At 33.0% G+C, this 13,710-nt stretch overlaps 2 protein-coding genes across 3 annotated transcripts in view; both read right to left on the bottom strand.

Moving 5' to 3' along the window:
- Positions 1-380, bottom strand: part of LOC132056558 (tripeptidyl-peptidase 2) — a 30,372-nt gene extending 29,992 nt beyond the window's left edge. The window contains 1 exon segment of the mRNA XM_059448823.1: positions 193-380. Within this exon segment, the coding sequence (XP_059304806.1) occupies positions 193-367 (175 nt within the window). The 5' untranslated portion in view covers positions 368-380.
- A 2,453-nt stretch (positions 381-2,833) lies between these two features.
- On the bottom strand, positions 2,834-13,502 carry LOC132056557 (pectin acetylesterase 9). Of its 2 annotated transcripts, none has more exons than XM_059448821.1 (12): positions 12,931-13,502; positions 12,699-12,781; positions 8,388-8,517; positions 6,507-6,627; positions 5,340-5,406; positions 4,820-4,944; positions 4,678-4,738; positions 4,548-4,604; positions 4,381-4,458; positions 4,181-4,286; positions 3,717-3,865; positions 2,834-3,348 (listed from the first exon to the last, which is right to left on the bottom strand). In XM_059448821.1, the coding sequence occupies exons 1-12, from the start codon at positions 13,064-13,066 to the stop codon at positions 3,247-3,249; spliced, it is 1,215 nt and encodes a 404-aa protein (XP_059304804.1). In that variant the 5' UTR covers positions 13,067-13,502; the 3' UTR covers positions 2,834-3,246. The 2 variants fall into 2 exon arrangements, with proteins under 2 accessions (XP_059304804.1, XP_059304805.1); XM_059448822.1 differs by having other exon boundaries at positions 5,340-5,426; positions 6,548-6,627.
- Between the last annotated feature and the right edge of the window lie 208 nt (positions 13,503-13,710).

Raw genomic sequence — 13,710 nt, 5'->3', positions numbered from 1 at the left:
AGTACTATAAGTTACAACTTTTCTGAAAAACTACATCTTAAAATGTTAAGGTTAAAATTCGTGCAGTGCAGTTTGAATCTCGAGAAGCGAAAAGTATATACAGGGAGTCCTTCATTTAGATACAATAGGATTCTAGGTATTATCGACAATGAAAAAAACGGATTGAAGAGTTATGAAATTGAGAAAAACAACCGAAAATAGCAATAACGACACCACGACCGTCATATTCAGGGTGAGCTTCAATGAATCGATCAGCTCCAATCTCTTTCTTAGGCATTTGAGCAGCAAGGAACGTTGACTCTTTCAGTTTGAAGTTCCTCACAGCTCCGTTATCCTCACTCGATTTCACTATCGAATTACAAGGCATCGCCTTATTAATTCTATTAAACCTACTATTATTGCTCTTTTTGGGCACAATGATGGTAAGAGAACGAGAAAGTAATGAGTGAGGAGTTGTGAGTGGAAGTGATTTAAATATTACTGGACTTTGCATTTCAGGGGTGTTTTGGTAAGTTTGTTAGAAAAGGGTGTTTTGGTAATTTGAAGTAGGGAAATGGTGGATTCCGGTAGTGGCGTGGAAGGAGAGAATGCCACCTGCCGGAAATTAAGGGGCGTGTGTTGTTGGGTTTTAGATGAGTGTAGTGTTGTCAGTTGAGATTGTTTGTTTCCCTCCATGTTAAATTACCTTATCCATCCTTTGCATGATGAATATTTGCCCATTTGGGAATTTGCTACTCCACTAAGTAGCTAAATAAATATCTCTTCTGGAAAATAATCTACGTAATTAAATTTAAAAAAAAAGAGAAGTTATTTTATAAATAGAAAATTGTGTGACGAAATAAGTTGTTACGTCCATGTTGAATACGTGAAGCTGGATACCTTTTCTTTTTCCCTTAGGATCATGTTTGTCATATGTTAGGCTAGACACGTTTTGGACCAAAAAAAATGAGGATTCTAGCAATATTGATAGAAATCTCATTTCCCATATCAAATATTTTTTGTTATATAAAATGTTTATACTGCGAAAGTTTGGCCGATGAAAAAAAACCCAAACATGTTAACAGCCGTTAGCTTAAGCAGAACCCCCACCCACCCCCCCACCCCCACCCCTCGCGCCTCAATTCTCGACACTCTTTCTTTTGAGAAATAAGCATTCCTATAATTATGAATTCCTATTTTATCCAAGATTCCAATCAAAACTATTAAGGTAATAATTTGATATTTTAATATATTTGATATTAAAATATAGTTTAATTTGAATTACATATTTGATATTTTAATATATAACATTTGACACAATTGGTTCTTTTAAAACAAACCGATATAAATTTTTATCTGTGCATTCATTTCTATCATACGAGCATAAATAAAATTCATATAATATTTGACACGATTGGTAAATAGTTTAATTTGAAGACTCAGTAGGAATAAGTTTACATATTTTATATTTTAATATATAACATTTGACACCATTGGTTCTTTTAAAACAAACCGATATAAATTTTTATCTGTGCATTCTTTTTTGTCATACGAGCATAAATAAAATTCATATAACATTTGACACGATTGGTAATAGTTTAATTTGAAGACTCAGTAGGGATAAGTTTACATATTTTATATTTTAATATATAGCATTTGACACAATTGGTTCTTTTAAAACAAACCGTTATAAATTTTTATCTGTGCATTCATTTCTATCATACGAGCATAAATAAAATTCGTATAACATTTGACACGATTGGTAAATAGTTTAATTTGAAGACTCAGTAGGGATAAGTTTACATATTTGATATTTTAATATATAACATTTGACACAATTGGTTCTTTTAAAACAAACCGATATAAATTTTTATCTGTGCATTCATTTCTATCATACGAGCATAAATAAAATTCATATAACATTTGACACGATTGGTAAATAGTTTAATTTGAAGACTCAATAGGGATAAGTTTACATATTTGATATTTTAATATATAACATTTGACACAATTGGTTCTTTTAATACAAACCGCACATCGCGCGGGTACGATACTAGTTCAATCTAAAAAAGAATGACACATTTTTATATTCATTATAATTTATTTTTAAATTTCATAATGTATAGTCACACAAATATCTTTGACTTATTTTAGAACATAAATTTTAAAAATCTTTTTTTTATTCTTAAATTTCATGCTCAGTCAAACGCTTTCACATAAATTGAGATAGAGTAGTTCTTTTGAAACAATATTCTGATTCTCCCCAAAGTGACTTTGCTTACATATAACGCGTTAGTTAATTAGGGATTCCTCAGTAATATTCTTTCTTAATTATTCTAATTTAATCTAAAAAAGAATGACACATTTTTATATTTATTACAATTTATTTTTAAATTTCATAATGTATATTCACACAAATATCTTTGACTTATTTTAAATCATAAATTTCAAAAATCTTTTTTTCTTTTTAAACTTCATGCTCAATCAAACATCTTCACCTAAATTGAGATAGAGGGAGTAGTTTTTTTGAAACAATATTCTGATTCCCCCAAAGTGACGTTGCTTATATATAACACGTTAGTTAATTAGGGATTTCTCAGTAATATTATTTCTTAATTATTTTTTTTCCTCAAGGCGCCAGTATGGAGAGAGAAAATGCCATGTGACACCACATCAGCAAGACCTTTTACCAGTCGCATGGACTATGCACCTGCATACGATTTGTATTAAGGTTGGATATTCGGATATTCCACAAAAAAATGCACAAAACAAACAAGTCTTGACAACAACCGCATCAAATGCAAGAAGAGAGAACAGAAAACTATTCAGGGGATTAACAGAACAATAATGAATAAACAGAACAATAATGAATATATTTTCTTGGCCCGACATTTGAACATGAAATTTTCAGATTCAGCTACACAACATTCTGCATATCATATTAAACTGAAAGCTGGAGAACTTGATGGATCTATACCCAATCCTTTGTTCGACGATGACGTATACATTTGCATTGTAAACCTCTCTAAATAAAAGAATGCTGCCTTTTTACTCTGCAACATATATTTATAATATAATATATATTTATAAAATCTTATAAAAATGAGCACCTATTCCTTCACTGTGTCCCACACTCCCACTTCTAAATGAATCAATCTGCAGTATGTAACCAGTATTGTCTATGGTTTGTATAGCTGCTGAGTTTCTGGGTTCCAATTACCCTTTGAAATCAGCATATATATAGCACCATTGGATCTCTGCATCAGCCTATATCATGTTGTGGCAAGTAGTATCACAGGGATATGCACTATCAATCTCCTTGCTAACGTTTCTACTGAAGTACCAATCGCCAACTGTCTGCGCAATTGTCTGGATAATAGAAGTTTCAAAATCAGTAGACACAAAAATCAAAAAGAAATCTCCTTTGTACTTGATAGGTCTGTTAGTTGCATCAGATTGTATAATGACTTGTACATATCTCGTGAACTTCAAGCAAAACAACGTGCAGACAATCATTTACTACTTACATTTAGCTTCCAAGATTCTGAAGAACTATATGAATTGATGAAACTCATGCATAGTAATAAACTAGTAAAATTGTTGAAGAAACTGAAAGGGGCAAGATCACTTCACACACTAAAACATAAAATTTTCATGTTTGCCATTCCAGCGTTAAGTTTGCATTTGCATTAAGTACTATGCCACAGCAGAAGATGAGAGAAGTTTATTTCACTAACCTTCTTGTGTATTAGAGGGGAGTCAACTGCAAACCAGGTATTTTGTGTCTCACTCTGACAATGGGTGAAGCAAGAGTTTATGTACATCCCACCTCTTCTTGAATAATAATAGAAAACTCTCAACGCTTGAAGCATATCTTTCCTGAACCCTGAAAATAGCCGGGCAACCGTGGTTACTGCTATCGATAATGATAGAAATTGCAAATTCTAAGAACGGTAAATATAAAGATAAAACTAACAAATGTACCATGATAACAGTAGCATAGTGTAGTATGTTACTTAAGATTGCTATAATCTAGTAGTTGAATATTTGAATACTTCATGATTCAGTTAACATTTCTTTCTACAGACCCTCAAGTTTTGAATCTTTTCCCCAACTCCACCCCCTCCCCAGCCTTTAAACTGTCTACCTAAGGACCTATGTGAATTTCTTCAAAGAGTATAATATAATAATCTTTGTCAACCTTGCAAAATACTTAGTTGACTCGCATTGCATGCAGTAACATTATTCCTGCAATGATTCCAGTGCCCTCGAGGATCGGAAGAAGGCGGCACCAATATGTGATGGAACTGCAGAAGCACAAGGTCACATTATTAGCGCCGTGCATAACAAACATTACTCTGAAATATGCCTAGTTTATAACAAATTGCACGATGAACATACTTGGTACAGGTCATATGCTGAATTTAAGATGAAGAACGGTGTTCTGATGAATGGTAATGCGTACTGTGGAAAGAGGCACTGCATGAACATCACAAGAATTCTTAGAGAAGTGCTCAGTTTCATGGCCAGCTTATGAATTAAATAAGAGGAGACTGCTTAGATCGTACCAGGTGTGGATAGTAGAGAGTAGAAGTGCAATTTTGGTTGAGATTTGGTTCTACCCCCTTCAGAAAACCAAATTTGTCAGAATAAGATAGCTCAGTATAGACATTCCTGATAGCCATGATAAAAGGATACCTGTAGGGTAATAAGATCTTCATAAAAAGATCTTATAGTGTGGTTCAGACTTAAATCTCTCCTGAGAAAACAAATGCAAACATGCCATTAACTGTAACGCGGAGATGAAAATCATATTTGCCTGTCAGTTGCAGAAACATACTCATCTAGAAAAAATCCAGCATCACTCAAGCATTTCACACTAGCATTCTTTGGAAGATAATTGGTGAAGTTGTCACAATGCAAAAAGGTCGCCAGACCCCCAGCAGAGCAGCCAGAAAGCAAAGCCTAAAAAGAAATGCATCAAATGTAGTTTGAAGACAACATATCTTTTGTAGTAAGGGAGTAAGACAATGAAGTTAAAATATTTGTATGAAATGTAATCAACAAACAGATGATCATGCTCTATGCTATGTGTGTAACAATGTTCAGTAGGCTATTTTTTTTACTTTTACACATAAGTGACAATTTAACCCAGAAAGGCAAGATCATCTAATTACCCTCTTTATGTCCTCACAAGAGACTAATATTTGTGTCTTGGGTGGGAGGGGGAGTGGGGATGTGCAGTGAAGGAGCCAATTGCTGTTTTATCTGATTGCATTGCTACCCCAATTAGTCCTAAGCCTTGATGGTTATCATCACATGTTCTTTAAGTGGAAGAGGAGTATGTCTAATGTCATTACCTTCTTCGCGTGCCCCAGACCTTTTGGGAGAAGATCAAGAATAATAGCTTGCCAAATTCTTTGCCCTCTGAAATAAAGCAATGATGTCTGCTTCATTTAATGCAAGAAAAAGGACTCAGTTAATAGAAAGGGCAGGGTACAACTCAGACCGGATACAACTTTATCAAAGGCCATAATTCTTTTTAACTAGTCCAAAGGCAAAGAAGTTGGCTTGAGACGACTAATATGTATGCCACCAGAAATCTATCAGCAATTTCATACTTAATTATATTTAACTTGAAATCAAGGAAAAATGAAGAAAATTCGGAGTAACGCAAATGGCAGTCATATGATAGAATCCAAGGCATGTAAGTTCATAATAACTGGTAGAAAGAGCAGGGCTTAAGATAAAAATAAAAGAAAAAAAAAAAAATTCGTATTGGCCTTGATCCAAGTCAGACCATTCTTTTCGAGCTCCAAGGTTCTGAAGTAATGTGAATTACACGTACACATTAATTCTAAAGCAAACGAATGCCGCTCTGCAAATTATGAATCTTTTCCATTTTTATCTGTTGATTTTCCATAACGTTCCACAAAAATGTTTTGAAGCATGAGTTCACAGAGATACTGGGGAACTTGTAAACAATGCCCTCTCTGCATCACTAGCTGATGTGATTCCTAGACTCGCAGTTCATTTGCAGAAACACGTGAATGGTTTGCTACCCATTAGTCATGTTAAACAATACCTCCTAACCACAACGTTGTGTCTATCATTTCTTAAAAACTTATCATTCTTTTTCTTTCGAAAAAATCAGGAATACTTCACATATTACATAGTACCAAACATAGTACCTAGCTCGAGTAACTACAAATGAACCATAGATGGGCTGACGAAAACGTGAACAAAACAGAAATAAAGCAAAGAAGTTTGCTCATTTCGCACTAGGAAAAAGAAAGCACCTGACTAAGCTGAACTGTTATGGATAATACTCTGGATAGGTGACTATCAAACAATAGATTTATGGTGGAAATGATGGCAAACTAGTAGGACATGAAATTGATATATTTCATATAATAACCGAAGAATGATGATGATTGGAAAAACTAATTTCAATAAAGTGGACATGAATGTAGTACTCAAAAGGCAAAAAATTTCACAAAGTAGGAATGTTTAAAAGGAATAAATACTGCAAGAAACTGATGTGTGTGCAAGTTATAGAGAATTTTACGCCATTATAGAACTCAGCATCACCAGCAAATGAGGCTCCATCACAATATCTGATTTTCACCCGATTCCAGTTGTAGAAATCTGCATTTTTTATTCGTTTTCTCCGTTAGTTATTTGCAGATTTATAAAAATCTTTTGAACCATATTACTATAGAACTTCATTGCAAGTGAAAAGGAAAATTTGAAAAATATTATCCTGGAGGTGCAAAAAGGATGATAACTGTACAGAGAATACTTCCATCAGATTAATTCAACCACACTATATGCAAAATTTAACTGCGTGTAGTTTCTTTCCAATTAGGGTTCTGAGAAGGGCTAAACTCTCAAGTTCCAATTACGAAAGGCAAATTAAACAGAAAAAAAAAATAGTAATTGAACAGACCCACTTCTGGTTTTTATTCCTTTTCATTCTTTCTTTAATAACATTATTTTAAAGAGCCTATTCTGACTACCAAATGGTGTTGGTGCTAGTGTAAGTTGATGTTTCATACACAGTTTACATCTGGAAACAAACTGTTCTAAGTATTAGGTACAATGTGTAAATTGAGGTTCCATACTCGATGTTTGTTGTTTAAGGTAGGCAACAGTATCGACTTGTTCATAATCCCCTTAGCTCAAGCATCAAGCACGGCACCAAATAAGAACTGGATTAATTTAAAAAAGGAATACAAAATAAGAAATCTATAAAAAAAAGAAATGACAATATTTAAAAGAGTTGAAACAATTTTTTTGCCTCCTTCCCCTTCCACAATCTAGGCTACATTTGCCCTTTCCCTGGGTTTTACTGGAGAATACTATGGGAAATGCAGGGTAGGGGTCACAAAATGCATAAATCATGTTTTACCTAGAGGTTTAAATCCTATTGGAAGACAAAAAAGAATGAATGGTTGATATCTTCTCATTTCCCTAAATTTTGGTCACTTGAACCAGTGAAATTTTTGGGATTAAATATATGGCTGAAATATCCGAAGACATGAAGGTTATACAGTCCTTTGAGAGTATAGTATTTTAGGAATTCCTACAATTTATTTAACCGATGCAAATTGTATTTCAATTTGAGCTAATATTGACTTCATATTTCCAATTCAATTAATTTTTACAAACTAGTATGCAATTTGTGCGGGGTCGTTCTAGTAGATAAAATCAAGATACAGCCAAACTGATCCGGACATACTACCATTATAAAAAATACCATAAATCATGTTAATTAGAAAAACTAATCTATTAATAAACGCTTTGCTGTTGCTGTCCTCAAAGTTCCAACTGGCTGTCGGTGCACCCACTAGCCTATAATTTTTCCTCCTTTAGCATACATAATTGACATTTGTTTCCGCTAATTCTAAAACAATAATACTCCACACTAATCAAATCTAGCGAGTAGTTTAGTCACAGACCAGAGACTGTAACTTTGGACCATAAACAAATCTAATTAATAGGACGTCATCGGAGCTAAGACTGTATCCAATGTTATAAATTGGGAGGATAGACAAACCAAAATAGCTGGCTACTTTGGCCTCAAAAGATTGATCACGTGGAAAGGCATAACATCAAACGTGAGGAACATGGACTTTGTCACACAAGAATACTACATTGACAGCATTGTACATGTACTCCTGTACTTACCACATTGGCCTTTCACATGCTTCCGGTAAACTGTACTATTATTTTTTAAGGGTGTTCATCCGAACACCCTTCGCCGGAAAATTACATGGTGTATATTGATTAAATATTGTCTTTATTGGATAAATAGCTTATCGTGAACACCCTTGCTATTTTTTTTTTTTTTTTTATGAACACTTTTCGTGGCCTTTTGCTGAATTATCAATAGGATAGTGAATTACCAGGATTAAAAGACGCATTGTTGCTGAGAATGCCAGAGAATACCTCCCATTTGTTCATGTAACGAGTTGATCCACGCCGCGATTTGGCTCTATCCAAGCATGATTTGATATCATTGCACCACCCACCACCCTGTTATTTAGTTCAATAAGAAATTAAAAAACTTGTTTGTCAGACATTTCGCCATCCGCTCACTGTACTTCTTTCCTGGACAAAACTTGCATATTTGTTTATCCTTTTCTTTTTTCTTCATTTTTCTGTTAGCGTGATGTAATGTGACTTAAACTTTGCACCAAAACAAACAACAAAGCAATGGAGTAACACAAAAAAAAAAAAAAAAAAAAAAAAAAAAAAAGACACAAATTCCAATTATAGTGTATTACAAGTTCTAAATTCAAGTACTTTCTAATTACTACCTAATTAAGTTTTTTTATATATACAGGAAATATAATCTAATTGCCCCCTAAACTTGCATAAGATTTTCAAGTCGGCCTATCAACTTGTTTCCCTCTACTTTGATAGAATGACTATTAGGAAACGTCTGTGACCATTAACGGCTTTAAAATTCTGTATAAATTTTGGGGTAGTTACTAAGGCTTTAAAATCCATTGCAAGAGCAATTTGCACATCTCGACTATTTTATCATAGATATCAGATAACTCTATCTATAAATAAAAAGAAATTACCAAAAAATTTGTAGAGTTTGAGTGGTGGAATAGCTAGAATCTTTTTTCCAGAAGTAGGAGAGAGGATGCAGGCGATGGTGATAGATGTGTCTTTTTTCGACACAGTCCATTGGAAAGGTCAAGGTCCTAGTCTTAGTCCTACTTATAACATTATAATAATAATACTCCGTAAAATGACAACATTGACTCTCATTTGTGGTCCACACGCAAGTTGTCATGCCTAACTGGAGATCGTACGCCCTGTGAACTGGAGATCTAGTATTCATTGTCACTAACAAAGCATTAGCCACATTGCATGAAAACTAATTGACAGGATAAGCTAGCATTGCTACTATTCTAACCTGTTGTCACTAACAAAGCATTAAGATCTAATTATTGAGAAAGGGAAATGGACACATTGCATGAGAGAATGGGGTCCGTTTTCGGGAAATGGACAAACATGTTTACTTTTCGGCACACCAACCTTTATCCTTTTTAGGTCGAGGATGAGTCATAAGCTCGTCTTAGTGGACAGTTGATTACTAGAATCCTTGCCTACACTTTTGCCATGTTTTGGACTCGATGAAAAGAAGGAAAAGAGAGGATGCAAACCATAAAAATCAAAAGATGAAAGAGTGAATACGAGTGAATCATTTTATTTTTAGAATGTCCAAACGAGTTTAAAACGTCATTTTATTTTTGAAAACTATTCACCAGGATAAGCATTGTTGAAAAAGGGAAATGGAAATTTCATGCATAGTATACTCAAGATTCATTTTATTATTTTATGGAAGTCATTAATCATTTTTTTTTACAAAGGAGTCACTTAATTTTATTTAAGAAGTCACTTAAATTTATTTAAGTATCATCAAAATTACTAATCAATTTCTTTTTATAAACAAAAAGTCACTCAATTTCACCCAAATACCGCAGAAAATATCTCAGTTTTGTTTATTCCTAATAATATTCTGTGATATTTAAACAAAATTAAATGACACTTTGCACAACCTCTCCCCACGCCCCAACCCCAAAACAATCACCCACAAAAAAAGGTTCATGACATAATCCTTAATTTTTATTCATTTTTCTTTCTTTTCCTCCCTAAAAGTAAGAATCCAACTTACTTTGAAAAATTTAATATATCTCTCGCACAATTGTTATTAGTTGTGTGAGGCTCCTTTTTGTGAGATAAAAAAGTAGACTCAAAAGTATAAGATATGGGTCCAATTTTTTATCTCATAAAAAAAAGCCTCTTATCCCTCTCCTGATCCTCCACTTCCTTCTCCTTTTCTTAAATCCAAAGAACCAGACAGCGAATTCACTTTTGACTTTTTCACATAATACAAAGACTGTATGCATGTGAAAACAGAGCAAGGGAAAAAGTAGGATAACATGTTACACATTAGTACATCATAAATGATTCTGTCACCCTCTTCCCCATTATTTTTGCCTACTATTGGGACCAATGTAGCCCACTATCACAAAGTTTTCATTTGCCTGATAAAAAATATTTTTTATCTAATTCTTTACAATTTTTTTTTTTTTTTGATTTTATGACCTTTTTATAAGAGATTTTTGATTTTTACACATAAGAGACTTGAAAAGATTATATCTTTTATTCAAATTGTAAGAGAGAAAGAGATTTCATTTCCTCATTAGTTGAAGCATCATTCGACATGTTTCTCAAGAAACCAAAACATTGTAACAATATTAAATTCTTCATTTGATAATTATGTTGGATCAATCTAATAGAATCTAATGTGGCATCAAATTGTGATATTAGAGAATTTTACCTTTTACCCTAATACACATTTGAAACAGATGGCATTCAAATGCACTAAAAAAAGGGAAATCTTAATAGCTCATTGGCTATCTGAATTTTTACCTTGTTGGTGAGGGTTCAATTTCCCACCTTATAATCTCCTCTCCCATTTCCTCTCCCCCTACCTCTATGTAATAATAAAATTTAATAACAATGCACTGACATTGTTTAATTTAGAAAAATTTACAAGCAGGAGAGAAATTTTTATTTTTTGTTTTAGTAACAGTGTCTCCTTTAATACTCTATATGAAATCAATCTGAAGCGAATCGAGTAAGGAATTTAATGTGATATTTCCCGTGTGGATTTAGATTTGAAATTGGCCCTACTTTGGTTTCTCAAAAATAATGATGTGCATTTTGGGCTGAACATTGGAAGAAATTCCTAGAAAACTTGTGCATTTTATTTAGGCTATAAATTTTAAGAACATAGTAATAAGTCCCTAGAACATTGCAAGCATTTGCATTCGATTAAGAATTAGAAAAATATCGGATATACGTCTTTATTTGCCATATATTAAACGTATTTTAAATAACTGAAAGGGAAAAAAAAAGCTCTTTTTCTAGGTACATTAGCCAAACACGGAGAAAGGGGAAATAAAAATGAAAAAAACTAGTCATGAGGTTCGAAATACTAGGACGTAAAAAGATCATTTTTTTAGAAATAAATGATACAAGACCTGAAAACAGCATTAATGTGTTTTCTAACTTCCAAAACCAACATCAAAACGTGTTTTAACCGAAACCCCACGATCTGTTTTGTCACCCAAAGCAAAAGTTGAGAGAACTTTTTTTAGTTTCTCACCTATAGTTGAGTGGTATTTGTTTCGAGAGGCGAATTTTACTTTATGAATTCCAAATTTTAAGATGGTCATATCACATACTCCTATTACAAAGTAGTAACTGATATTTTAATTTAATTTTATACATACCCTATAGGTTTTAGGCCTCAAGTAATATAGATTTGCACTGAAAAATTCAACTTGAAGGGTAAGGTTATCTACCAAAGCAGTACTACTCCCTTTGTCACAATTTACTTGGCACTTTTCAAATTTTGATGCTCATAAAAATCTTTTTTTGACTGTAATTTTTTCATAATTTTTTAAAATATTTTGAATATCTATTATTGCGATTTATAGTATCTTTTACATAGTTCTCAAATATGGACATTTTATTTCCAAAAATTTTAAAAATTTCATGCTCGATTTCATGAACAAATTTAAACTTTTGACTTTCAAAATTCGAACTGTGCCAGACAGGTTTGTTGGCAAGTCAAGTAAGGAAAGGTTTGTTCATTTGTCCAGAAATATGTTTTCGGCCTATCTATCGATTGAGTGTTTCGATTGAAGAGGATTATTCACTTTTTTGGGAATATTTTTTCACTATTTTCGCTTTGGTTTTTGGCCATAAAAATTTCAAATACAAATTTGGAAAATAACCAAAACTTATTTTTCACTTTTTTTTTTCACTTTCAATACACTGAAACAACTAAATATTCTTTACAAAAACTATAACCAAATACAACTCCATCTTCAACTCCTACTCTAAAATACCAAATAAAGTGAAAAATATTTGATTTCATGGCCAAACGCCTACTAAATTTTTAGTTAAACACCAACAAATATTTACCATCCACTGCCATTTTTTGTGGTGAGACAGAACTTTATTTTATTACTCTAAAAGAAAGGCTGCAAATCACGTTGATCGAGAGTAGGAAGTAAAGAAAAGCAAGCAAGCTAAGAAGTCCCTGTAACTACCCAAATGACAGAATCTTTTTGCCCTTTCCCCTTCCCAATAGAAAACACCAAAAGGAATTGAGTACTACTTGCCTCAAATTGCAAAAGCCAATTATTTGCTCCAGCACCATATCCTCTGTGCAGGTGATACGCGGGCAAACTTCCATCCAAACAATCTGCATATCAAAAATCAACGTTTAACCATACCATTAATTAAACTACTGATTTAATGGAAATTCAACGCATTTGTTTGCGTTAGGTATTGAAATTTAAGAGGTATTATTAAATCATTGGTAAAAGGAAATTAAAACTGTCAATTACGTACATGCTCCTAAAGCAGAAGCGTTATGAACCATAGTCATGTTGACCAGTAACCGACCCTGTTCTCCTTCCGAGTAAACCAGACATGGCCAACAAATAAACAGAGCCAAATTCAACAGAAAAATTGAGTTCACATTCATTTTTACTGAAAATGAGAGAATGTAGCAATCGATATTTATAATGAGACTGTATAGTTTCAAAGAAAGAATGCAGTGAATGGAGATGTGAAAGTGATCCACCGAAAAGCTTATTGGATATGAAGATTCTGAAAATATAGAATGAATTAGTATTTTTTTTTTAAATTAATGGAGGAATTAGATTCTCGCTGTTGAAAAAAGAACAAAAAGCATTTATACCACAAAAGGAAAGGAAATAAAACTCAAATCAAGTTCTGAAAAAAGGATGAAAATAGCTTCGAAGGGAAATGTAAATAAGAAAGAAGAAAAGGGAAGAGAAAGAGATGAAGAGAGCACGAAGACAGGGAGAGTCGTAAGGATTTGAAGTTGAACAAGTACAAGAATTGTAGTTTATGTAGGGAACTCACGAGGGAGGTAACTAAAATGGGAAGGTCTTCATTACTCGTTTGGTTCGGATACAAAAGTTATATAGTAGTAATACAGTGTTCTGTTCATTGTATAATGTATAAATTATAGTAGTACTATATATTTGGCTACTTTTATCAAAACAAAATAATTGTGTTAACGAGGATATGCTGAATGTTTGAGTTATTTTAGTTTATGTTTTACTAATTTCGTGTAAATAAGCAATGATTTCTTCTAACTCA

The sequence above is a fragment of the Lycium ferocissimum genome, chromosome 5 (genome assembly GCF_029784015.1).
Source record: "Lycium ferocissimum isolate CSIRO_LF1 chromosome 5, AGI_CSIRO_Lferr_CH_V1, whole genome shotgun sequence".
Taxonomy (NCBI): domain Eukaryota; kingdom Viridiplantae; phylum Streptophyta; class Magnoliopsida; order Solanales; family Solanaceae; genus Lycium; species Lycium ferocissimum.
Note: the sequence above shows the minus strand (reverse complement) of the source record. Positions and strands in the feature narration are given on the sequence as shown.

Bases quoted from the DNA above. Each gene is read 5' to 3' on its own strand.
- LOC132056557 (XM_059448821.1), bottom strand. From the start codon at position 13,066: ATGAATGTGAACTCAATTTTTCTGTTGAATTTGGCTCTGTTTATTTGT. The intron at 5,407-6,506 runs GTATTTATTCCT...GCTTTATTTCAG, and splicing joins ACACACATCAGTTTCTTGCA to AGGGCAAAGAATTTGGCAAG. The intron at 4,739-4,819 runs GTATGTTTCTGC...TTGTTTTCTCAG, and splicing joins GCTGGATTTTTTCTAGATGA to GAGAGATTTAAGTCTGAACC.